Source organism: Bombina bombina, chromosome 2 (assembly GCF_027579735.1).
Source record: "Bombina bombina isolate aBomBom1 chromosome 2, aBomBom1.pri, whole genome shotgun sequence".
Taxonomy (NCBI): domain Eukaryota; kingdom Metazoa; phylum Chordata; class Amphibia; order Anura; family Bombinatoridae; genus Bombina; species Bombina bombina.
The window spans coordinates 362694848-362721498 of record NC_069500.1 but is presented as its reverse complement, the minus strand read 5'-3'; the positions used below and the strand labels follow the sequence as shown (position 1 = coordinate 362721498).

Genomic DNA, 26651 nt, shown 5'->3' with positions numbered 1-26651 from the left:
GCAAACGGCACTATGTCCATTGCCGCTACCATTAAGCCGATTACTTCCATACACTGAGCCACCGAAGGGCGAGAAGTATAATAAAGAACACGGCAGGAATTTCGAAGTTTTGACAACCTGGCCTCTGTCAGGTAAATCCTCATTTCTACAGAATCTATCAGAGTTCCCAGGAAGGAAACTCTTGTGAGAGGGGATAGAGAACTCTTCTTTTCGTTCACTTTCCACCCATGAGACCTCAGGAATGCCAGAACAATGTCCGTATGAGACTTGGCAATTTGGAAATTCGACGGCTGTATCAGAATGTCGTCTAAGTAAGGGGCTACTGCTATGCCCCGTGGCCTTAGGACCGCCAGAAGTGACCCCAGAACCTTCGTAAAGATTCTTGGTGCCGTAGCTAACCCAAAGGGAAGAGCCACAAACTGGTAATGCCTGTCTAGGAAGGCAAACCTGAGAAACCGATGATGATCTTTGTGTATCGGAATGTGAAGATAAGCATCCTTTAAGTCCACGGTAGTCATGTATTGACCCTCCTGGATCATAGGTAGGATGGTTCGAATAGTCTCCATCTTGAAAGATGGGACCCTGAGAAATTTGTTTAGGATCTTGAGATCTAAGATTGGTCTGAAGGTTCCCTCTTTCTTGGGAACCACAAATAGATTTGAATAGAATCCTTGCCCCTGTTCCTCCTTTGGAACTGGGTGGATCACTCCCATAACTAGGAGGTCTTAAACACAATGTAAGAATGCCTCTCTCTTTATCTGGTCTGCAGATAACTGTGAAAGGTAAAATCTTCCTTTTGGGGAAGAAGCTTTGAAGTCCAGAAGATATCCCTGGGACACAATTTCCAATGCCCGGATCGGGGGCCAATCTTTCATGCTGTCTTAGAGGCAGCAGCAGGCTTCTTGGCCTGTTTACCTTTGTTCCAAGCCTGGTTAGGTCTCCAGACCAGCTTGGACTGGGCAAAATTTCCCTCTTGTTTTGTATTAGAGGAAGAGGATGCGGCGCTCGTCTTAAAGTTTCGAAAGGCACGAAAATTAGTTTGTTTGGTCCTTAATTTGTGAGACCTATCCTGAGGAAGGGCATGACCTTTTCCTCCAGTAATATCAGAAATGATCTCCTTCAGTCCAGGCCCGAATAGGGTCTGCCCCTTGAAGGGAATATTGAGAAGCTTAGACTTTGATGTAACGTCAGCTGACCAGGATTTAAGCCATAGCGCCCTACGCGACTGAATAGCAAAACCTGAGCTCTTAGCCGTTAGTTTGGTTAAATGAACAACGGCGTCAGAAACAAATGAATTGGCTAGCTTAAGCGCTTTAAGCTTGTCAAGTATATCATCCAATGGAGTTTCTACCTGTAAGGCCTCTTCCAGAGACTCAAACCAGAAGGCCGCAGCAGCAGTGACCGGGGCAATGCATGCAAGAGGCTGGAGAATAAAACCTTGTTGAATAAACATTTTCTTAAGGTAACCCTCTAACTTTTTATCCATTGGATCTAGGAAAGCACAACTGTCCTTGATGGGGATAGTTGTACGCTTAGCTAGGGTAGAAACTGCTCCCTCCACCTTAGGGACCGTTTGCCATAAGTCCCGTGTAGCAGCATCTATTGGAAACATTTTCTTAAAAGTAGGAGGGGGAGAGAACAGTACGCCTGGTCTATCCCATTCCTTAGTAATAATTTCTGAAAACATTTTAGGTATTGGAAACAGATACTGCATAGTCTTTATCCAATCTACACAATTTCTCTGGCACTATAATGGTGTCACAGTCATCCAGAGTAGCTAAAACCTCCCTGAGCAACACGTGGAGGTGTTCAAGCTTAAATTTAAATGTTGACATATCAGAATCAGGTTGAAGGATCTTCCCTGAGTCAGAAAAATCACCCACAGAAAGAAGCTCTCCTGCCACAGCTTCTGCATATTGTGAGGGGATATCACATAGCTACTAAAGCGTCAGAGTGCTCTGTATTTTTTCTAGCCCCAGAGCTGTCTCGCTTTCCTTGTAACCCTGGTAGTTTGGACAATACCGCTGTAAGGGTATGATCCATAACTGCCGCCATGTCTTGTAAAGTAAACGCCATGGGCGCGCTAGATGTACTTGGCACCTCTTGAGCGGGAGTCCCTTGAGCAGGAGTCAAAGGTTCTGACACGTGAAGCGAGTTAGTAGGCATAACTTCCCCCTTGTCAGTTTCCTCTGGTGATAAATTTTTTAAAGACAGAATATGATCTTTATAACTTAAAGTAAAATCAGTACATTTGGTACACATTCTAAGAGGGGGTTCCACAATGGCTTCTAAACATAATGAACAAGGAGTTTCCTCTATGTCAGACATGTTTAAACAGACTAGCAATTAGACCAGCAAGCTTGGAAAACACTTTGATAAATGTAAACAAGCAAAAAATAAAAACGGTACTGTGCCTTTAAGAGAAACAAATGTCAGAAATTGAAAAACAGTGATAAAAAGCAGTAAATCTTACAAAATTTTTACAGTGTGTATAATAGGCTAAAAGAGCATTGCACCCACTTGCAAATGGATGATTAACCCCTTAGTTTCAAAACCGGATCAAAAAAATGATAAACGTTTTTCAACAGTCACAACAAACTGCCACAGCTCTGCTGTGGCCCTACCTGCCCATATAACGACTTTGAAAGGCACAAAAACCCTTTAGAGAGGTCCTAAGTGTTCAGGGGACTCCTTCAGGGAAACTGGATGTCTCAAGCTGCAAAATCTAATGCGCATTTAGGCGCGAAAATAGGCCCCTCCCAACCTGTATTCACAGTGAGAGGGCCTAACAAAACTATCCCTAGGCAAAATCTAGCCAGCCATGTGGAAAAAACTGGGCCCAAATAAACTTATCACCAATACACAAAAACACTCAGGCACACACACAAAAACACTCAGGCACACACACAAAATATGTAAACTGCACTGCATTAAATTATAAAGCTCATGCCTAGAGCTGCTCCCTGGCTCAGCAGAGCATCAAATTAAAGATAAACAGAGCACTATAAAAATAAATCACTAAAGAAAAGGTTTAGGCGCGCAAATTATGAAAATTCTGCTCTCTGACTCTGTTCCAAGTCTGTCGGTGCACAGCCCCGGGTCATGTGCCTACCGCTTCTAATGGCCAATCACTTCTGCACTCTGCCCACCCCCAGACCCCCGCCCTCTCCTCCTACCTCTTCAGTGTGCACTTAGCGTACCGTAACCGTACTGATCTGGTGGGCATCATACGTGGCTCCTTCACTTTAGAGACAGTGTCAGACTGTCATGCGGTCAGGTGCCAGGCATCCCCCTCATGATTTCCCGGTTCCCGTTTAGAGAGACAGCACAGCAGTGAGTGACTCCACTGCTCCACACGTCGCTAAACAGTGAGCACAGATAGGCAGGCAGGTTTAGGCTAGCAGCGCAACTTTCACAAGCCCCACTGCACGCCCACAACATTTATAGTGAAATTGGGCAGGGGAGGAGCAAAGTACAAACAAGCAAAAGCAGCCAGGAAAACTATTTGTGGAAATTGCAGCGCTGGCTCAAGGGGCAAAAAAAATTAAGTGTCTACAACTTCCCCAGTCCCACTAATGTTCACAAATGCTGGTCCCTCTAATAAAAAACAATTTATGCTTACCTGATAAATTTATTTCTCTTGTAGTGTATCCAGTCCACGGATCATCAATTACTTGTGGGATATTCTCCTTCCCAACAGGAAGTTGCAAGAGGATCACCCACAGCAGAGCTGCTATATAGCTCCTCCCCTCACTGCCATATCCAGTCATTCGACCGAAACAAGCCGAGAAAGGAGAAACCATAGGGTGCAGTGGTGACTGTAGTTTAATTAAAATTTAGACCTGCCTGAAAAGGACAGGGCGGGCCGTGGACTGGATACACTACAAGAGAAATTTATCAGGTAAGCATAAATTATGTTTTCTCTTGTTAAGTATATCCAGTCCACGGATCATCCATTACTTGTGGGATACCAATACCAAAGCTAAAGTACACGGATGAAGGGAGGGACAAGGCAGGAACATTAAACAGAAGGAACCACTGCCTGTAGAACCTTTCTCCCAAAAACAGCCTTCGAAGAAGCAAAAGTATCAAATTTGGAAAATTTGGAAAAGGTATGAAGCGAAGACCAAGTTGCAGCCTTGCAAATCTGTTCAACAGAGGCCTCATTTTTAAAGGCCCAGGTGGAAGCCACAGCTCTAGTAGAATGAGCTGTAATCCTTTCAGGAGGCTGCTGTCCAGCAGTCTCATAGGCTAAACAGATTATACTCCGAAGCCAAAAAGAAAGAGAGGTTGCCGAGGCCTTCTGACCTCTCCTCTGTCCAGAGTAAACAACAAACAGGTTAGATGTTTGGCAAAAATCTTTAGTAGCCTGTAAGTAAAACTTCAAGGCACGGACTACATCTAGATTATGCAAAAGACGTTCCTTCTTTGAAGAAGGATTAGGACATAATGATGGAACAACAATCTCTTGATTGATATACTTGTTAGAAACCACCTTAGGTAAAAACCCAGGTTTTGTACGCAGAACAACTTTATCTGAATGAAAGATCAGATAAGGAGAATCACAATGTAAGGCAGATAACTCCGAGACTCTTTGAGCCGAGGAAATAGCCATCAGAAAAAGAACTTTCCATGAAAGAAGTTTGATATCAATAGAATGAAGGGGTTCAAACGAAACCCCTTGAAGAACTTTAAGAACCAAGTTTAAGCTCCATGGAGGAGCAACAGGTTTAAACACAGGCTTAATTCTAACTAAAGCCTGACAAAATGCCTGAACGTCTGGAACTTCTGCCAGACGTTTGTGTAAAAGAATAGACAGAGCAGAAATCTGTCCCTTTAAAGAACTAGCTGATAATCCTTTGTCCAAACCCTCTTGGAGGAAGGACAATATCCTAGGAATCCTAACCCTACTCCATGAGTAATTCTTGGATTCACACCAATGAAGATATTTACGCCATATCTTGTGGTAAATTTTCCTGGTGACAGGCTTTCGTGCCTGTATTAAGGTATCAATTACTGACTCTGAGAAGCCACGCTTTGATAGGATCAAGCGTTCAATCTCCATGCAGTCAGTCTCAGAGAAAGTAGATTTGGATGACTGAAAGGACCTTGTATTAGAAGGTCTTGTCTCAGAGGCAGAATCCATGGTGGAAAGGATGACATGTCCACTAGATCTGCCTACCAGGTCCTGCGTGGCCACGCAGGTGCTATCAATATCACCGATGCTCTTTCCTGTTTGATTTTGGCAATCAGACGAGGGAGCAGAGGAAACGGTGGAAACACATAAGCCAGGTTGAAGAACCAAGGCGCTGCTAGAGCATCTATCAGTGCCGCTTCTGGGTCCCTGGACCTGGATCCGTAACAAGGAAGCGTGGCGTTCTGATGAGACGCCATGAGATCCAATTCTGGTTTGCCCCAACGGAGAACCAATTGAGCAAACACCTCCGGATGGAGTTCCCATTCCCCCGGATGAAAAGTCTGACGACTTAGAAAATCCGCCTCCCAGTTCTCTACACCTGGGATATGGATCGCTGACAGGTGGCAAGAGTGAGTCTCTGCCCAGCGAATTATCTTGGAGACTTCTGACATCGCTAGGGAACTCCTGGTTCCCCCTTGATGGTTGATGTAAGCCACAGTCGTGATGTTGTCCGACTGAAATCTGATGAACCTCAGTGTTGCTAGCTGAGGCCAAGCCAGAAGAGCATTGAATATTGCTCTTAACTCCAGAATATTTATTGGGAGGAGTTTCTCCTCCTGAGTCCATGAACCCTGAGCCTTCAGGGAGTTCCAGACTGCACCCCAACCTAGAAGGCTGGCATCTGTTGTTACAATTGTCCAATCTGGTCTGCGAAAGGCCATACCCTTGGACAGATGGGCCCGAGATAACCACCAGAGAAGAGAATCTCTGGTTTTCTGATCCAGATTTAGTAGAGGGGACAAATCTGTGTAATCCCCATTCCACTGACTGAGCATGCATAATTGCAGCGGTCTGAGATGCAGGCGCGCGAATGGCACTATGTCCATCGCCGCTACCATTAAGCCGATTACTTCCATGCACTGAGCCACTGTGGGGCGCGGAATGGAGTGAAGAACACGGCAAGCATTTAGAAGTTTTGATAACCTGGACTCCGTCAGGTAAATTTTCATTTCTACAGAATCTATTAGAGTCCCTAGGAAGGAAAACCTTGTGAGAGGAGATAGAGAACTCTTTTCTTCGGTCACTTTCCACCCATGCAATTTGGAAGCTTGACGCCTGTATCAGGATGTCGTCCAGGTAAGGAGCCACCGCTATGCCTCGGGGTCTTAGGACCGCCAGAAGTGAGCCCAGAACCTTTGTAAAAATTCTTGGGGCTGTAGCCAACCCGAATGGAAGAGCTACAAATTGGTAATGCCTGTCTAGAAAGGCAAACCTCAGGAACTGATGATGATTCTTGTGAATCGGAATGTGAAGGTAGGCATCCTTTAACTCCACTGTGGTCATGTACTGACCCTCTTGGATCATGGGTAAAATGGTTCGAATAGTTTCCATCTTGAATGACGGAACTCTGAGGAATTTGTTTAGGATCTTTAAATCCAAAATTGGTCTGAAGGTTCCCTCTTTTTTGGGAACCACAAACAGAATTGAATAAAACCCCTGTCCTTGTTCTGTCCGCGGAACTGGATGGATCACTCCCATTACAAGGAGATCTTGTACGCAGCTTAGGAATGCCTCTTTCTTTATCTGGTTTGCAGATAATATTGAAAGGTGAAATCTCCCTTGTGGAGGAGAAGCTTTGAAGTCCAGAAGATATCCCTGAGATATGATCTCCAACACCCAGGGATCCTGAACATCTCTTGCCCACGCCTGGGCGAAGAGAGAGAGTCTGCCCCCTACTAGATCCGTTGTCGGATAGGGGGCCGCTCCTTCATGCTGTCTTAGAGGCAGCAGCAGGCTTTCTGGCCTGCTTGCCCTTGTTCCAGGACTGGTTAGGTTTCCAGGCCTGCTTGGATTGAGCAAAAGTTCCCTCTTGTTTTGAAGCAGAGGAAGTTGATGCTGCACCTGCCTTGAAATTTCGAAAGGCACGAAAATTAGACTGTTTGGCCTTTGATTTGGCCCTGCCCTGAGGAAGGGTATGACCCTTACCTTCAGTAATGTCAGCAATAATTTCTTTCAAACCAGGCCCGAATAAGGTCTGCCCCTTGAAATGAATGTTGAGTAATTTAGACTTTGAAGTCACATCAGCTGACCAGGATTTGAGCCATAGCGCCCTACGCGCCTGGATGGCGAATCCGGAATTCTTAGCCGTTAGTTTAGTCAAATGAACAATGGCATCAGAAACAAATGAGTTAGCTAGCTTAAGAGTTCTAAGCTTGTCAACAATTTCAGTCAATGGAGCTGTATGGATGGCCTCTTCCAGGGCCTCAAACCAGAATGCCGCCGCAGCAGTGACAGGCGCAATGCATGCAAGGGGCTGTAAAATAAAACCTTGTTGAATAAACATTTTCTTAAGGTAACCCTCTAATTTTTTATGCATTGGATCTGAAAAAGCACAACTGTTCTCAACCGGGATAGTGGTACGCTTTGCTAAAGTAGAAACTGCTCCCTCCACCTTAGGGACAGTCTGCCATAAGTCCTGTGTAGTGGCATCTATTGGAAACATTTTTCTAAATATAGGAGGTGGGGAAAAGGGCACACCGGGCCTATCCCACTCCTTACTAATAATTTCTGTAAGCCTTTTCGGTATTGGAAAAACATCAGTACTCACCGGCACTGCATAGTATTTATCCAGCCTACACAATTTCTCTGGCACTGCAATTGTGTCACAGTCAGTCATTCAGAGCAGCTAATACCTCCCCAAGCAATACACGGAGGTTCTCAAGCTTAAATTTAAAATGAGAAATCTCTGAATCAGGTCTCCCCGAATCAGAGACGTCACCCACAGACTGAAGCTCTCCGTCCTCAGGTTCTGCATATTGTGACGCAGTATCAGACATGGCTCTTACAGCATCTACGCGCTCTGTATCTCGTCTAACCCCAGAGCTATCGCGCTTGCCTCTCAATTCAGGCAATCTGGATAATACCTCTGACAGGGTATTATTCATGATTGCAGCCATGTCCTGCAAAGTAATCGCTATGGGCGTCCCTGATGTACTTGGCGCCATATTAGCGTGCTCCCTTGAGCGGGAGGCGAAGGGTCCGACACGTGGGGAGAGTTAGTCGACATAACTACCCCCTCGACAGACCCCTCTGGTGACAATTCTTTTATAGATAAAGACTGATCTTTACTGTTTAAGGTGAAATCAATACATTTAGTACACATTCTCCTATGGGGCTCCACCATGGCTTTTAAACATAATGAACAAGTATCCTCTGTTTCAGACATGTTTGTACAGACTAGCAATGAGACTAGCAAGCTTGGAAAACACTTTAAAGCAAGTTAACAAGCAATATAAAAAACGTTACTGTGCCTTTAATAGAAACAAATTTTGACAAAATTTGAAATAACAGTGAAAAAAGGCAGTTACACTAACAAATTTTTTACAGTGTATGTAACAAGTCAGCAGAGCATTGCACCCACTTGCAAATGGATGATTAACCCCTTAATAACAAAAACGGAATAATAAATGACAAAAACGTTTTTTAAACACAGTCACAACAACTGCCACAGTCTACTGTGGTTGTTACCCTCCTCAAACACGACTTTGAAGCCTTTTGAGCCCTTCAGAGATGTCCTGTATCATGCAGAGGGAAGCTGAATGTCTCTGTCAGTATTTTTATCTGCACAGAAAAGCACTAAAATAGGCCCTTCCCACTCATATTACAACAGTGGAAAGCCTCAGGAAACTGTTTCTAGGCAAAAATCAAGCCAGCCATGTGGAAAAAACTAGGCCCCAATAAGTTTTATCACCAAGCATATATAAAAACGATTAAACATGCCAGCAAACGTTTTATATTGCACTTTTATAAGAGTATGTATCTCTGTTAATAAGCCAGATACCAGTAGCTATCACTGCATTTAAGGCTTAACTTACATTAATCCGGTATCAGCAGCATTTTTCTAGCAAATTCCATCCCTAGAAATATGTTAACTGCACATACCTTATTGCAGGAAAACCTGCACGCCATTCCCCCTCTGAAGTTACCTCCCTCCTCAGAATATGTGAGAACGGCAGTGGATCTTAGTTACTTCTGCTAAGATCATAGAAATCACAGGCAGATTCTTCTTCTAATGCTGCCTGAGATGAAACAGTACACTCCGGTACCATTTAAAAATAAACTTTTGATTGAAGTTAAAAAACTAACTATAATACACCACTCTCCTCTTACTACGTCCATCTTTGTTGAGAGTTGCAAGAGAATGACTGGATATGGAAGTGAGGGGAGGAGCTATATAGCAGCTCTGCTGTGGGTGATCCTCTTGCAACTTCCTGTTGGGAAGGAGAATATCCCACAAGTAATGGATGATCCGTGGACTGGATACACTTAACAAGAGAAAAAATCTATGCATCTCTACATTGTATTTCACTGATTATCACTCCTTTGACATGTCACTTATTTGTTACAGTAATATTTATGTCACTCTTTTGAAATGCATCTTGTGTTTGTCACTCCTTAGATATGTCACTCCTTAGATTCTTAGTTCTGTATGTTGGAAGGGGTTAGTATCAGAGTGCTTTGCAAAACTCACCAGGTGAACTTGTGCAGCCTATGTGTAGAGGATCATCAAGTTTTGCAACTGCATCTTGAATAATATGTTCTGCCTCTTTCACAGTTTCTTGAATAATGTTAAACTGGTCTTGAAGCATCTTCTGGTGAAGCTTTTGCTCATCTGCAATCTTAAAGGAAAAAATATAAATATATAATAAATAAAATAATAATAAAATGCACTAAATCCTACAAATATATATCACATTAATAAGGTATTCAAACAATGAGATCTCTTTACCTTTTTGTCGAGTTTGTCATGCAGGTCCCTTATTTCACCTGCTTTTTTCTCTTGCTCTTGATTGAATAAAGCTTCTGTGTCATTGGCCACATTTTGGACAGACAAAAGCTCTGTCTCCTTGCTAGTCAACAAGCTCTGCAGGGAATTTTTCTCAGCTTCCAATGATGCCAATTGTGAATTAAGCTGCGATTCAGACTGGAAATAAAAAAATATAATTCAACAACTGGGCTTAAAACCTTAAAGGGACAGTATACACCAATTTTCATATAACTGCATGTAATAGAAACTACTATAAAGAAGACTATGCACAGATACTGATATAAAAATCCAGTATAAAACCTTTTAAAAATGTACTTTGAAGCTCCCAGTTTAGCACTGTTGGAAAGGTTAGTCTTGGACACCCAGTGAAATGGTCTGGAAAGCAAAAAGAGCAGACCCTGCCCTGCATATGAAAAGCCCCTTTGCACAAACAGGAGCAAGCTGGAGTAGGTAGACAACTATATACTTCTAAAACGTTTGGCCTTGGTTAGGAGTCTGAAAATCAGCACAATGTTATTTAAAAATAAGCAAAACTAAACATTTCTAAAAAACAACAACAACAAACACCTGTATGGGCTATATAAATGGATAATCTACAAAACACTTTATGCAAAGAAAAATCTAGTGTATAATGTCCCTTTAAGCATATAGCACTAGGTGATTACGTTAAAAACATGAAAGCCTATTCTTAAACCAACAAAAGGCAAGTAAAATACACATGTGCTAATACAAGCGTATACATACTAGTAATTATCTTTATAAAAGTGTCAGCATGCCTGAAGAACAGACATTTGTAAATGGTTTTCTAATTTGACATCACATTGCACAGCACTGTAGATCATGCTGTAGTTATCAAGATACACATTTATACATAGTGTACAAAATAAATACAAGTATTTGTTTTTCAACAAAGAAGAGAGGAAGGTGCCCCAATAACAATATATTTTGTGTCAAGTCCCCTCATAAATGGGCCCCCCTAATGAAGTATACTCACAAAATAAAACACACTTATCTCAAAGTGCAATTACAACAGTCTGGGCATTCAAGAGCTCCCCAGCTAGCTCACTTCCAACAGATGGATCCGGAACTGTACCAGGTACTTAACCAATTCTGTGTACACTATGTGATCAGTGAAATGATAAATCACCATACAAGACTGAGATGTTACTAAAAAAAATTCTCCCAAGCTGGGAGATGGACTAAAGTCTCAAACTGGACCGGGTACACATCCTATGACCCTGCAAAGTTCACAGCCCTGGGTGCACAGGTAGCCGCACATTCGCCAGAGAACCAGGCATTTATCCCGTCTGGGTGCAAAGCCCATAGAAAAAATTACAAAACAAATTAACAAACACACAAAGGAAGTCTGGCTCTCACTCATAGTAAGTGTATGTGTGGTGGATTTTGCATTATAGCATATATCCATATTCAAAGAATGGGGAAACCAATTTCCTAGAATACCAAAATAACTGTCTCTAATGTACCTGTTCAAAATGCGTAAGAGACTGCTGAACTTGTGCCAATTCTTGGTTCCTGGCTTCTATTTCTCCTTTCAGTTGTTCAACCTGAAACATCTGGTCTTCCAACTAAATATTGCAATAAAAAGGTCATTTTAGTAAGTTTGAAGTGCTAATTTATAAGCATATTCTAAACATGGTATAGATTTACATTATTGACACAAGTGACACAGAAAATCAATTCAAAATAAGCATTTATTTTATTTCTAAATAAAAAAAAAAACACTGAATTATAATATTACAAAAATATTGTGTTTGTGTGTTAAATGCGTATTTGCTAAAACTCTGCTGGTAGTTTATGTCAATTAGTGAGGAATCATGTTTGCCATCAATCATATATGTTAGAATAACTGATTCTGCAAGTGCTAAACTTTTATTAAAATAGTGCTAAATTAATTGACAGGGGACACACTCTTACAGGTATTGCTTGCATATTCAGACACTTTTGATTACAAACTGTAGAAAATACTTCCTAGGAAACAGCATTGTTCATGTTCCTTTAAAGCCAGAACAATACAATCAGAAATCTCAAGAACATTGTGCTCTGTATTAAAGCAGGGAAGTATTACTTCTTTTTTTTATTTTTTTTATTTGAGAACAGATTAGACTAAAAATATATTAGCTTTCTAAAAAACGTCAGTGTCTAACAAAACATGACAGTAAAACAACTCATGCTATTGCATTAACCTTCATTTCCGATTCACGCTTCACTTGATCCATCTGAAATGCGAGCTGTTCTTTAATACGAGCCACCTCTTCCTGATTCTGCTGTGATACTGTTAGCTGCTTTGCAGTGTCAGCATTCTGCAGCAAATGAAAAGATGAAGAGTAAATATATCACTTTAATTTCTTACCTAAAATGTTACGTTTTCTAATGTTAAAGTAGAAAAAAGACACATATTTGCTTTAAAACCCCTAAGATATATTCCTGCATTTTTTAACTTAAAGGGACAGTCAACACAATAATTTTTGTTGTTTAAAAAACATAATTTATGTAAGACCTTACCTGATAAATTAATTTCTTTCATATTAGCAAGAGTCCATGAGCTAGTGACGTATGGGATATACATTCCTACAAGGAGGGGCAAAGTTTCCCAAACCTCAAAATGCCTATAAATACACCCCTCACCACACCCACAATTCAGTTTAACGAACAGCCAAGAAGTGGGGCGATAAGAAAGGAGCGAAAGCATCAAAAATAAGGAATTGGAATAATTGTGCTTTATACAAAAAAATCATAACCACCACAAAAAGGGTGGGCCTCATGGACTCTTGCTAATATGAAAGAAATGAATTTATCAGCTAAGTTCTTACATAAATTATGTTTTCTTTCATGTAATTAGCAAGAGTCCATGAGCTAGTGACGTATGGGATAGCAGATACCCAAGATGTGGAACTTCCACGCAAGAGTCACTAGAGAGGGAGGGATAAAGACAGCCAATTCCGCTGAAAAAATAATCCACAACCCAAATCAAAAAGTTTTAATCTTATAAAGAAAAAAAAAAATGAAATCATAAGCAGAAGAATCAAACTGAAACAGCTGCCTGAAGTACTTTTCTACCAAAAACTGCTTCAAAAGAAGAAAACACATCAAAATGGTAGAATTTAGTAAAAATAAGCAAAGAAGACCAAATTGCTGCTTTGCAAATCTGATCAACAGAAGCTTCATTCCTAAAAGCCCAGGAAGTAGAAACTGACCTAGTAGAATGAGCTGTAATCCTCTGAGGCGGGGTTTTACCCGATTCCACATAAGCATGATGAATCAAAGATTTAAACCAGGACGCCAAAGAAAAGGCAGAAGCCTTCTGACCTTTCCTAGAACCAGAAAAGATAACAAATAGACTAGAAGTCGTTCTGAAAACTTTAGAAGTTTCAACATAATATTTCAAAACTCTAACTATATCCAAAGAATGCAAAGACCTCTCTAGAGAATTCTTAGGATTTGGACACAAAGAAGGGACAACAATTTCTCTACTAATGTCGTTAGAATTCACAACCTTAGGAAGAAATTTAAATGAAGTCCGTAACACTGCCTTATCCTGATGAAAAATCAGAAAAGGAGATTCACAAGAAAGAGCAGATAACTCAAACTCTTCTAGGAGAAGAGATAGCCAAAAGGAACAATACTTTCCAAGAAAGTAATTTAATGTCCAGAGAATGCAAAGGTTCAAACGGAGGAGCCTGTAAAGCCCTCAGCACCAAATTCAGACTCCAAGGAGGAGAGATTGACTTAATGACAGGCTTGATATGAACCAAAGCCTGTACAAAGCAATGAATATCAGGATGATTAACAATATTTCTGTGAAAAAGAACAGAAAGAGCAGAGATTTGTCCTTCAAGGAACTTGCAGACAAACCCTTATCCAAACCATCTTGAAGAAATAGTAAAATTCTAGGAATTCTAAAAGAATGCCAAGAGAATTTATGTGAAGAACACCAAGAAATGAAAATCTTCCAGACTCGGTAATAGATCTTCCTAGACACAAATTTACGAGCCTGTAACATAGTATTAATTACTGAGTCAGAAAAACCTCTATGACTAAGAATTAAATCCTGATGGAAAAATGGGCCTTGAGACAGAAGGTCTGGCCTTAACGGAAGTGTCCAAGGTTGGCAATTGGCCATCCGAACGAGATCCGCATACCAAAACCTGTGAGGCCATGCTGGAGCCACCAGCAGTACAAATGACCGCTCCATTAGGATTTCGAAAATCACTTTTGGAAGAAGAACTAGAGGCGGAAAAATATAAGCAGAATGATAATTCCAAGGAAGCGACAACGCGTCCACTGCTTCCGCCTGAGAATCCCTGGATCTGGACAGATACCTGGGAAGTTTCTTGTTTAGATGAGAGGCCATCAGATCTATTTCTGGAAGTCCCCAGATTTGAACAATCTGAAGAAATACCTCTGGATGAAGAGACCATTCGCCCGGATATAACATCTGGCGACTGAGATAATCCGCTTCCCAATTGTCTATACCTGGGATATGAACCACAGAAATTAGACAGGAGCTGGATTCCGCCCATACAAGTATCCGAGATACTTCTTCATAGCCTGAGGACTGTGAGTCCCCCCTTGATGATTGACATACGCCACAGTTGTGACATTGTCTGTCTGAAAATAAACGATTCTCTCTTCAGAAGAGGCCAGAACTGAAGAGCTCTGAAAATCGCACGGAGTTCCAAAATGTTGAGTGGTAATCTCGCCTCCTGAGATTTCCAAACCCCTTGTGCTGACAGAGATCCTCAGAAAGCCTCCCAACCTGAAAGACTTGCATCTATAAAGATCATGGTCTAGGTTGAAAGAACTGAAGAGACCCGTAGAACTAAATGATGATGAACTTAACCACCGATCAAAGATAGTTAAACATTAGAATTCAAAGATATAAAAAGTGATATCCTAGAATCCCTGCACCATTATTCAGCATAAAAAAACTGGAAAGGTTTCCTATGAAAATGAGCAAAGATAATCGAATCCAATGCTGCAGCCATGAGACCTAAAACTTCCATGCATATATAGCAACTGAAGGAAATAATAGAGACTGAAGATTCCGACAAACGGAACCCAATAAATTGTCACTTGTCTGTTAGAGACAAAGACATTGACACAATCTATCTGGAAACCTAAAAAAAAAGGTGACCCTTGTGTGAGAGGAATCAAGGAGCTTTTGACAAAAAGATCCTCTAACCATGACTTGAAGAAACAACAAAGTTAAATTGTATGAGATTCCGCAGAACGATAAGACTGAGCCAGTACCACGAGACTGTCCAAATAAGGAGAACTGAGAACCTTGAAAAGATTCTTAGAACTGTCGCTAGACCAGAAGGAAAAGCAACAAATTGGTAATGCTTGTCAAAAAAGAGAATCTCAGAAAATAATCTGAAATGAAAACAGAAGATATGCATCTATTGTATCTATTGTAAACAAATAATGCATCATTGACCAAAAAAGGCAAAATAGACCATATAAACACCATTCTAAAAGATGGTATACTTATATGACAATTCAAAAAGATTTTCTATCTTTAGAACAATGTTTAGTTTTGAATAAAACCCCAAAACCCATTTCTTAAAAATGGAACTGGAATAAATACCCCAGAAAACTCCAGGTCAGAACAGCGCTTGAACCCCAATGGGTGACCAAGAAAAGTACCTGAAATAAATAATTTTCCTTAAATAAGATACAACCATCTGAAGGAAAAAAACAAATACTATTTTGCTATAGAAACAATAGCATATTTAGCAGGAGTAGAGATAGCCCCATTAATTTGGGGAATCTTCAAAACTGAAAACTAACTGCCGGCAAAGAAAATAATTTAAAAACCTTGAAGAAGGAATAAAAGACAATTCTCAGCCTATTCCATTCCCTAGTATCAGGAACTGGAAAAAAACTTCTGAAAACATAGAAGAATAATAAGCGGAAATAAAATGTTAGCTAGTCTTGAAAAAGAACTAGTTACCTCAATATCCAAAATAATCAACACCTTTTTAACAAAGAACAAATTTACTCTAATAAAAATAAAAAAGTAGATTTGTTAGTGTCAATATCTGATGAAGAAAATTCTGAATGAGAAAAAACATCATCAGAGAAGGATAAATCAGTATGTTGTTAGTCATTTGAAACTTCAATAATTAAAAAAGAAGTTTGAAAAAGACCTAAAATTTTTATTAGAAGGCAGGATGTCAGACAAAGCCTTTAACATAGAATCAGAAAAATATTCTTATAAATTTCTAAGTATATCTTGTACATAAGATGTAAAAAGAATAGCAATATATGAAGCATAAATACTAATAGATTCTGCATGTAAACGTTTATCATGATAACTTATTACAAACCATAGCTAAAGATAAACATTCATAACATTAAAATAAATGAACTTAGCTTTGGTAAGACTGATATCAGTCAACAGGAATCCGTTAGCATTTTCTGATTCAGGAACAGTATGTGAAATATCTTGCAATATATAATAGAAAAAACAACAACATATAAAGCAAAATTATCAAATTCCTTAAATGACAGTTTCAGGAATGGGAGAAAAATGCAAAACAAACAAGCCTCTAGCAAACAGAAGCAGCAAAAATATGGGACTTAAATAATGTGAGACGCCCACATTATTGGCGCTAAGTACAACGCCCATATCTTTTGGCGCCAGGTATGACGCCACATCTTCTGACGCCGAAACAGACGCCCACATTTTTTGGCGCAATAAAACGTCTGAATACTCATGCGTCAAAAAAATGACGTAACTAGGAACAACTTCCGGCGTCAGCTACGGTGCCGGAAATGACCAAATTTTGCACCAAAAAAGTTTGCGCCAAAAATGGCGCAATAAAATGAAGCATTTTCTGCCCCCGCGAGCCTAACAGCCTGCAGGGAAAAATAGTCAATTGAAAATTTTCAAGGTAAGAAAAAATATATATTCATATGCATTATCCCAAATAATGAAACCGACAGTCTGAATGAAGGAATACTGATTAACCTGAATCATGGCAAATATAAGTTTAAACACATATATTTAGAACTTTACATATAAAGTGCCCAACCATAGCTTAGAGTGTCACAAAAAATAAGACTTACTTACCCCAGGACACTCATCTACATATAGTAGATAGCCAAACCAGTACTGAAACGAGAATCAGTAGAGGTAATGGTATATAAGAGTATATCGTCGATCTGAAAAGGGAGGTAGGAGAAGAAATCTCTACGACCAATAACAGAGAACCTATGAAATAGATCCCCTAGAGGAAGACCATTGTATTCAAATAGGCAATACTCTCTTCACATCCCTCTGACATTCACTGCACTCTGAGAGGAAAACCGGGCTTCAACCTGCTGCGAAGCGCATATCAACGTAGAATCTAGCACAAACTTTCTTCACCATCTCCATGGGAGGCAAAGTTTGTAAAACTGAATTGTGGGTGTGGTGAGGGGTGTATTTATAGGCATTTTGAGGTTTGGGAAACTTTGCCCCTCCTGGTAGGAATGCATATCCCATACGTCACTAGCTCATGGACTCTTGCTAATTACATGAAAGAAAGATAGATAATCCCTTTATTACCTATTCCCCAGTTTTGCATAACCAATACAGTTCTAATAAATACACGTTTTACCTCTGTCATTACCTTGTATCTATGCCTCTGTAAACTGCCCCCTTATTTTAGTTCTTTTGACAGACTTGCATTTTAGCCAATCAGTGCTGACTCCTAAGTAACTTCACGTGTGTGAGCTCAATGTTATCTGTATGACACATGAACTAATGCCCTCTAGTGGTGAAAAACTGTCAAAATGCATTCAGATTAGAGGCAGCCTTCAAGGGCTAAGAAATTAGCATATGAACCTCCTAGGTTTAGCTTTCAACTAAGAATACCAAAAGAACAAAGCAACATTTGTGATAAAAGTAAATTGGAAAGTTGTTTAAAATTATATGCCCTATTTGAATCATGAAAGAATATTTTGGACTTGACTGTCCCTTTAAACTGACAGATTCTGATATCTGGAGGTTTCTTTCGAAGTTACATACATTTATTGAGGGATATTAGCAGTTTTCTCTAGCAGTTACTGCGATGTCAGAGAAAATCAGTTGTCATGCCAAAAGCATTCAAGAAAATGATATGTAGTCTGTTTCTGACATAGCTAAACAACACAAATTGTTAGTTAAATGCTAAAAAAATTGTTTCTCAATATTGTGGTCTTATATTTTCAACATTCCTGTTCAATCATTAAAGGGACACTTAACCCAATTTTTTTTCTTTCATGATTCAGATAATGCATGCAATTTTAAGCAATTTTGTAATTTACTCCTTTTATACATTTTTGGTTCAGCACCTGGGTAGAGCTTGTTGATTGGTTTGTTATATTTAACTACCAATCAGCAAGCGCTACCCAGGTGCTGAACCAAAAATGGGCTGGCTCTTAAGCTTACATTCCTGCTTTTTCAAATAAAGATAGCAATAAATGAAGGCAAACTGATAATAAAAGTAAATTAGAAAGTTGCTTAAAATTGCATACTCTCTCTGAATCATGAAATAAAAAAAAATTGGTTTTAGTGTCCCTTTAACGGCCTTGTGAGGAAAATGGATTATGCAAGACTTATCCTTGTCGAACAGCACAGGTACACTACTGCACCATAATACATTGGTACTTAGGCAAGCCATACCAAGGTTAGACAGATTGATTGATTAATGACGGCAAGCAACATATTGAACTTGTATTTCAAAACTGTATCAACTCCTTGCCAGATAAAACCAAACTCCAATATGTTGCACATTTAAAAGGGCTTTTTATTTGTGGATAGCTGCAGAACTGCTCTTATTAACAGTAGACACCAGAGTGCAAACTATTTGACTATGATTTATTTAACAGCACTGCAGCCTTAAAAGAAAAATACAATAAGGCGTGTTGCACTGCAGCAAGATTATGATCTTGTCAGCAGCAGTCTTGAACAGTATTTCTCCATCATCAAACGGAAGAGCCAGCCCAGACAACAAATGCACAGGATGTCTTCAAAAAGGTAAATTAATTGGACAATCTAGTCAAAATTCAACTTTCAAGATTCAGACAGTGTGCAATTTTAAACAACGTTCCAATTTACTTTTATCATCAAAGCTAAACCTAGGTAGGCTCAAATGCTAATTTCTAAGCCCTTGTAGGCCACCTCTTATCTCAGGGCATTTTGAAAGTTTTTTTTACAGCTCAACAGTGCTAGGTCATGTGTGCCATATAGATAACATTGTGCTAACTCCCGTGGAGTTACTTAGGCGTCAAAACTGATTGGCTAAAATGCAAGTCTGTCAAAAGAACAAATAAGAGGGCAGTCTGCAGAGATTTAGATACAAGGTAAACACAGAGGTAAAAAACAATTTATGCTTACCTGATAAATTAATTTCTTCCATGATGGTGAGAGTCCATGATCCATTACTCATGGGAATTATTCTTCTCTACCACTAGGAAGAGGCAAAGATTCCCAAACCCCAAGAGCCCTATAAAACCCCTCCTACCTCACACATACCTCAGTCTAACGTATAGCCAAGCAAGTAAGGTAAGAAAAAAGGAATAAGAGCTAAAAAAGGAGCAGGGAAAAAAGATGAGCTGAAAAAATCTAATTCCAAAAAAATAAAGAGTGGGGTCTCGTGGACTCTCACCACCATAAAAGAAATTAATCAAGTAAGCATAAATTATATTTTCTGTCATACAGGTGGTGAGAGTCCAAGATCCATTACTCATGGGAACTAATACCCAAGCTGGGGAGTCCACGAGTAATAACAAATCAAACAGACAACTGCCTGAAGAACCTTTCTAGCAAAGGCTGCTTCAGAGGAAGTGAAAACATCAAAATGGTAGAATTTAATAAAAGTATGCAAAGAAGACCAAGAAGCTGCCTTGCAAATTTGATCAATTGAAGCCTGATTCTTAAAAGCCCAAGAAGTGGCAAATGACCTAGAAGAATGAGCAGTAGTCTGCTGAGGTGGAGGCTAACCTGCTTCTAAATAAGCTCTGTTAAACAAAAGTATTAACCAAGAGGCTAAATAAATAGGAGAGGCATTCTGACCATTCCTAGGTCCAGAAAAAAAGAACAAACTAGAAGTTTGTCTAAAATCCTTCGTAGCATCAACATAATATTTCAATGCCAAATAATAGGAAAAAAATAGGAAAAAAATTGGGATAAAATGCAGGCACTACTCCGGGTGTTAAATTAAAAAAGGAAATCTTTATTCAGCATCCTATAAAAAAGCTTGGAAGCTGTAAACACCAGACAATGTGCAGACTGACAGACAGACATTTCAGTCATGTAGCAGACATGACAATACAAATTATAGACAGAGCAATACTCCCCCCTAGGGGTGGAAATAAACTGAAAATGTTAGACAAAAAAGAATTATACTGGATCCTAAAATGAAATACTAGAGTCTCTATAGGTATGAACAAGGAATGTGACAAACTACTTTATTGATAATTAGTCACACACACACATATATATATATATATATATATTAAATCCTTGTAATAAAGTACCTATTGACTCATTGATTCTTGTGGGTTTTACTTATATGTCCTTAGTCAGCCTCCCTTAGATTTGATGATAATTGGCAACATGTCAATCTCTCTGTACCAATGGAAGCGGTCTTCCATCCAGAATTAATTCTGTGTTAATGCACATTTTACATTTATTCAGGGTATAATTCTATTGTAATGTATAAGTAATACTTATGTTTTAAATATTTTCTGGTGTGGGAAGGGTTAACCTGTCTGTATATAAGGTATAACTGTTCACACTTTAGCCTATGATTAAGTGCTACTAGGGGGCGCGAAACGCGTCAGGCCGTTTGTCCCTCATTGTCTGTCTGCACATTGTCTGGTATTTACAGCTTCCAAGCTTTTTTATAGGATGCTGAATAAAGATTTCCTTTTTTATTTTTATTTAACACCCCGAGTAGTGCCTGCATTTTATTCCTATTTAGTATCGCTATTTGGGGCTGATCTCCCTGGCTACGACACTCTGGTATAGCCTGCCTCCAATTGGATGACCTTTGCCTCCAGCTTGCTCCAGTTTAGTGCAGCCGCACGCCGTGTTTTTCCCCCATAATATTTCAATGCCCTAACAACATCCAGAGAATGCAAAGATCATTCAGAAGCATTCTTAGGATTAGCACACAAAGATGGAACAACAATCTCTCTACCAATGTTATCCGAAGAAACAACCTTAGCCAAAAAAAGAAAGTAAAACAGGCTTATCCTGATGAAAAATCAAATAAGAAGGCTCACAAGAAAGAGCAGACAATTCAGAAACTATTCTGGCAGAAGATATAACCAAAAGAAATAACATTTACCAAGAAAGTAGTTTAATATCAAAATGTATGCATAGGTTAAAAGGAGGAGCCTGCAAAACACTTACACTAGGTTAAGATTCCAAGCAGGAGAAATAGGCTTAATAACAGGTTTAATGCTAACCAAAGCCTGAAAAAACAAAAAACAATGAACATCAGGAAGATTAGCAATCTTTCTGTGGAACAAAACTGAAAGAGCTGAATTCTGGCCTTTCAAAGAAAGGGCAGATAGACCCTTATCTATGCCATGCTGCAAAAATCCTAGAAATTCTAAAAGAATGCCAGGAAAAAACATGATTTACACACCAGGAAATGTAAATTTTCTAAACATTGTGATAAATCTTCATAGTAACAGGTTTATGAGCCTGAATCAGTTTCAATCACAGCATTTAGAAACCCCTATGTCACAAAAAAAAAACTAAGCATTCAATTTCCATGCCATCAAGTTCAGAGTCTTGAGATCTGGATGGAAAAAAAGGACATTGGGACAGAAGGTCTGACCGCAAAGGAAGAAGACAAGGAGGGCAACTAGACATTTGAACTAGATCAGCATACCAAATCCTGCAAGGCCACGCTGGGGCAATCAGGATTACAAATGACTTCTCTAGCCTTATCGTGGAAATCACTCTAGAAAGAAGAACCAAAGGAGGGAACTGATAAGCAGGCTGAAATGACCAAGGATCTATTAGAGCATCCACAACCTCTGCCTGAGGATCCCTGGACCTCGCAAAGTACCTGGGAGGTTTTGTGGTTCAAACGAGAGATCATCAAATCTATTTCTAGAAGACCCCAAATATCCACAATCTGAGAACGACTGAGAAAGTCTGCTTTTCCTTCCTGGGATGTGAATTGCAGAGACTAGACAAGAATTGGCTTCTGCCCAAGAGAGAATCCGAGACACCTCCATCAAAGCCAGGGAACTGCAGGTTCCCCCCTGATGGTTGACATAAGCTACTGCTGTGACATTGTCTGGAAAAGGAGATAAGACTGCCTTTTCAACAGAGGCCAAGCTTGAAGGGTCTTGAAAATTGCAGGGAGTTCCACAGCATTGATGGCAACCTCACCTCCTGAAGATCCCAAACCCTCTATGCTGTTAGAGCCCCCAAACAGCTCCCCAACCTGAAAGACTTGAATCTGTAGTGATCACAGTCCAGGTAGGACGAGCAAAAGAAGCCCCTGAATAATAAACCGATGATCCAGCAACCAAGTTAGAGACTGACTTGTAATGTGATCCAAAAATATCTTGAGACAGCTGAGTATAATTTCTGCACCATTGACGCAGCATACAAAGCTGAAGAGGCCTCATGTGAAAACGAGCAAATGGAATTGCATCTGAAGCTGCAATCATGAGACCTAGTACTTCCATACACAGAGCCACTGAAGGAATCAAGAGACTGAAGGTTCAGACAAACTGACACATATCTTAACAGTCTCTGTTCTGTTAAAGAAAGACTCATGGACACTGAGCCTATTTGGAAACCTAGAAAAGTAACCTTTGTCTGTAGAACTAAAAAACTCTCTTGAAAATTGATCATCCAACCATGCTTTTGAAGAAACAACAATAGTTGGTTGGTGTGAAATTCTGCTAAAGGAAAAGACAGAACTTGAACCAAGATATTGTCCAGGTAAGGAAAACATAAATTATGCTTACCAGATAATTTCATTTCCTTCTGTACAAGGAGAGTCCACAGCTTCATTCCTTACTGTTGGGAAATACTGAACCTGTCCACCAGGAGGCAGGAAAGACACCCCAGCCAAAGGCTTAAATACCTCTCCCTCTTCCCCTATCCCCCAGTCATTCTGCCAAGGGAACAAGGAACAGTAGGAGAAATATCAGGGTATAAAAGGTGCCAGAAGAAAATTATAATTTAGTTTATAATTTAATTTCCTTCTGTAGGGGGCCACTTGTGTTCTCCGATGGGTAAGCATAATTTATGTTTTCCTTCTTAATACAAGGAGAGTCCAAAGCTTCATTCCTTACTGTTGGTAAACATATACCCAAGCTCTAGAGGATACTGAATGAAAACAGGAGGGACAACAAAAGAGGCGGACCCTAATCTGAGGGCACCACGGCCTGCGGAACTGTTCTCCCAAAGGCTGCTTCAGCTGAAGCAAAAACATCAAACTTGTAAAATTTTGAAAAAGTGTGTAAGGAGGACCAGGTAGCCACCTTACAAATCTGATCCATAGAGGACTCGTTCTTAAAGGCCCAAGAGGAAGCCACTGTTCTAGTAGAATGCGCTGTAATTCTCTGAGGAGGTCTATGTCCTGCTGTCTCATAAGCTAAGCGGATAAGACTCCTCAACCAAAAATATAAGGAAGTTCAAGAGACCTTCTGGCCCTTACGCTTCCCAGAATATGCCACAAACAAGTAAGAAATTTGTCTAAAATCCTTAGTAGCTTGAAGATAAAAATTCAAGCCATGAACCACGTCCAAATTATGAAGTAAACGTTACTTCGAAGGAGGAGGATTAGGACACAATGAAAGGACCACAATCTCTTGATTGATGTTGCGGTCTGACACAACTTTAGGGAGAAACCCTAACTTAGTACGTAGGACAGCCTTATCTGAATGGAACACCAGATAAGGAGGCTCACATTGCAAGGCAGCAATTTCAGATACTATGCGCACCAAAGCAATAGCCAGTAGAAAGAGAACTTTCCAGGACAACAACTTAATATTAATTTCATGCATAGGCTCAAACGGAACTCTTGCAAAAACCTTAAGAACCAGATTCAGACTCCAAGGGGGAGCCGAAGATCTGAATACAGGTCTGATCCTAATCACAGCCTTAAAAAAAAGATTGAACATCTGGAAGCTCAGAGAGCCTCTTGTGCAGAAAAACAGACAAAGCCGAAATCTGTCCCCTCAGGGAACTGGCTGAAAGACCCTTCTCCAGACCATCCTGGAGAAACAGAATCCTGGCAACCTTAAACTTATGCCAAGGAAATCCACGCTCTTCACACCAGAATAAGTAGGTTCTCAACAGCTTATGATAGATGCGACAAGTAACTGGCTTACGAGCTTGAATGAGAGTATCTGTTGAGACATCCGAATGATTGCCATTCCATTGCCTCAGCATTCACAGCTGTAGCGGTCTGAGACGGAACCTGGCAAAAGGAATTATGTCCATGCTGGACACCATGAGACCAATTGCCTCCATACACTGAGCCACAGATGGCCTTAAGGAGGTCCGGAGGGCAAGACATGCTGAAGCTAGCTTGCACTGTCTCTGGTCAGTTAGAAATATCCTCATGGACATTGAATCTATTATAGTGCCTAGGAATTCTACCCTGGTGCTTGGAATGAGAGAACTCTTCTCTAAGTTTATCTTCCATCCATGTGATCGAAGAAGAGAGAGAAGCAAAATCGAATGGTCCTCTGCTAGACGAAAGGATGGTGCTTGAACCAGAATGTCATCCAAGTAGGGAGCTACTGTTATACCTTGGGTTCTGGGGACAGCCGGAAGTGCTCCTAGAACCTTTGTAAAGATTCTTGGGGCCGTAGCTAGACCAAATGGAAGTGCAATGAACTGAAGTGCTGATCTAGGAACGCAAACCTTAGGAACTGGAGGTGGTCCCTGTGAATTGGAACGTGAAGGTAGGCATCCTTCAGATCTATAGTGGTCATGAACTGTCCTTCCTGAACTAGAGGAAGAATGGACCTTATTGTCTCCATCTTGAATGATGGGACATTTAGAAACTTGTTTAAGCACTTTAGGTCCAGAAATGGACGGAAAGTTCCCTCCTTCTTTGGGACCACAAACAGGTTTGAGTAGTATCCCAAACCTCTTTCTGCGATAGGAACCGGGAGAACGACCCCTAAGGAGGACAGATCCCGCACGCACCCCAGAAAGGCTTCCCTCTTTTCTGTTTTTAAAGACAGGCTTGAGAAGAAAAATCTGCCCTTGGGTGGATGAGATTTGAAACCTATCTTGTATCCTTGAGCTATGACCTCCAAGACCCATGGATCCTGCACGTCCCTGGACCAAGTGTCTGAAAACAGCGACAGTCTGCCCCCTACACGATCCAGCTTCATGCCGAATTGTTCTCGGCGGGCTTCTTGTTCTGCTTGGATTTATTCCAGGATTGAGTCGGCTTCAAAGTGGTCTTGGTTTGCTTGGGCTTAGAGGAGGACTGCTGATGCTGGGACTTTTCAGAACGAAAGGAAACAAAATTAGATTCTTGTCCCTTAGATTTGTTATTTTTAGCCTGCGGTAGAAAGGCACCCTTGCCCTCTGTAACCATGGAAATAATGGAGTCCAGGCCTGGACCAAATAAAATGTTTCCCTTAAAGGGGAGGTAAAGTAGTCTAGACTTAGAAGTCATGTCCGCAGACCAGGACTTCAGCCTGACGCGTCTGCACTGAGAAACCAGAGATTTTAGAATTCAGGCGAATAATCTGCATGTTTGCATCACATATAAAATTAGCAATTCTCAAAGCCTTAATTCTTTCTTGGATAACGTTGAGGGGACCCTCCACCTCGATCAATTCCGCTAAGGAGTCGCACCAGTAGGCCGCAGCTCCAGCAACCGAGGCAATAGACGCTGCCGGTTGAAATAATTATCCCGTTTCCTGAGAAAAGTTTCCATTTTCTTATCCATCGGCTCTCTGAAAGACAAGCTATCGTGAAGAGGGATAGTAGTACGTTTAGCTAACGTGGAGATAGCACCATCCACCTTAGGGACGGAACACCACAACTACAGCTAAGAGTCCGGGGCTGGGAATAATTTTTTAAAGGCAGACGAACGGGAAAAGGAAGATCCAATTGTATCCCATTCATTTTTAATAATATTCGCCATCTTTACAGGTACAGGAAAAGTTAGCGGCGCTACCCTGTCCTCGTACACTTTGTCTAATTTAGGGATTAAAGGTTCATCAGGCAACTTGGCCTCTGGAACCTCTAATGTCGACAGAACCTCCTTTAGAAGAAAACGTAAGTGTTCAATTTTAAATCTAAAGGCTGGCTCCTCTGCAGCCGGAGGCATAGAGGTAGCAGGCGCTGATCCAGAAATTTCACCATCTGAAGATTCAGAGTGTGACCGATCCTGGGATACTTTAAAAGCATAAGTCCAAAGTAGGAGCAGCACCACAACGACAGCAGTTCAAAATTACTTTATTGGGACATCAATAGATACACAGCACGACGTTTCGGTCTAACTGACCTTAATCATGTGAGATAAAACATGGCCTAACAAACACACTTTTATACCCAAATGGGGAGGAGACTATTACCTGTTTCAGGTGTACATTTGACATTACTAGCAATTACAATACAACAAAAAGTATTGGTGTACATCCAACCACTTAAGTCCACTCTTTCATGGCATATTTGTATATGCTTCT

At 40.5% G+C, this 26651-nt stretch overlaps 1 protein-coding gene across 2 annotated transcripts in view; it reads right to left on the bottom strand.

Annotated features, from left to right (window-relative positions):
- Positions 1–26651, bottom strand: part of HIP1R (huntingtin interacting protein 1 related) — a 533463-nt gene that overhangs the window by 197888 nt on the left and 308924 nt on the right. For both annotated transcript variants that reach the window (XM_053701777.1, XM_053701776.1), the window contains 4 exons: positions 12170–12286; positions 11450–11551; positions 9927–10121; positions 9669–9816 (listed from right to left, as the gene is read on the bottom strand). In XM_053701777.1, the coding sequence (XP_053557752.1) occupies positions 9669–9816; positions 9927–10121; positions 11450–11551; positions 12170–12286 (562 nt within the window). The remainder of the gene's footprint in view (positions 1–9668; positions 9817–9926; positions 10122–11449; positions 11552–12169; positions 12287–26651) is intronic.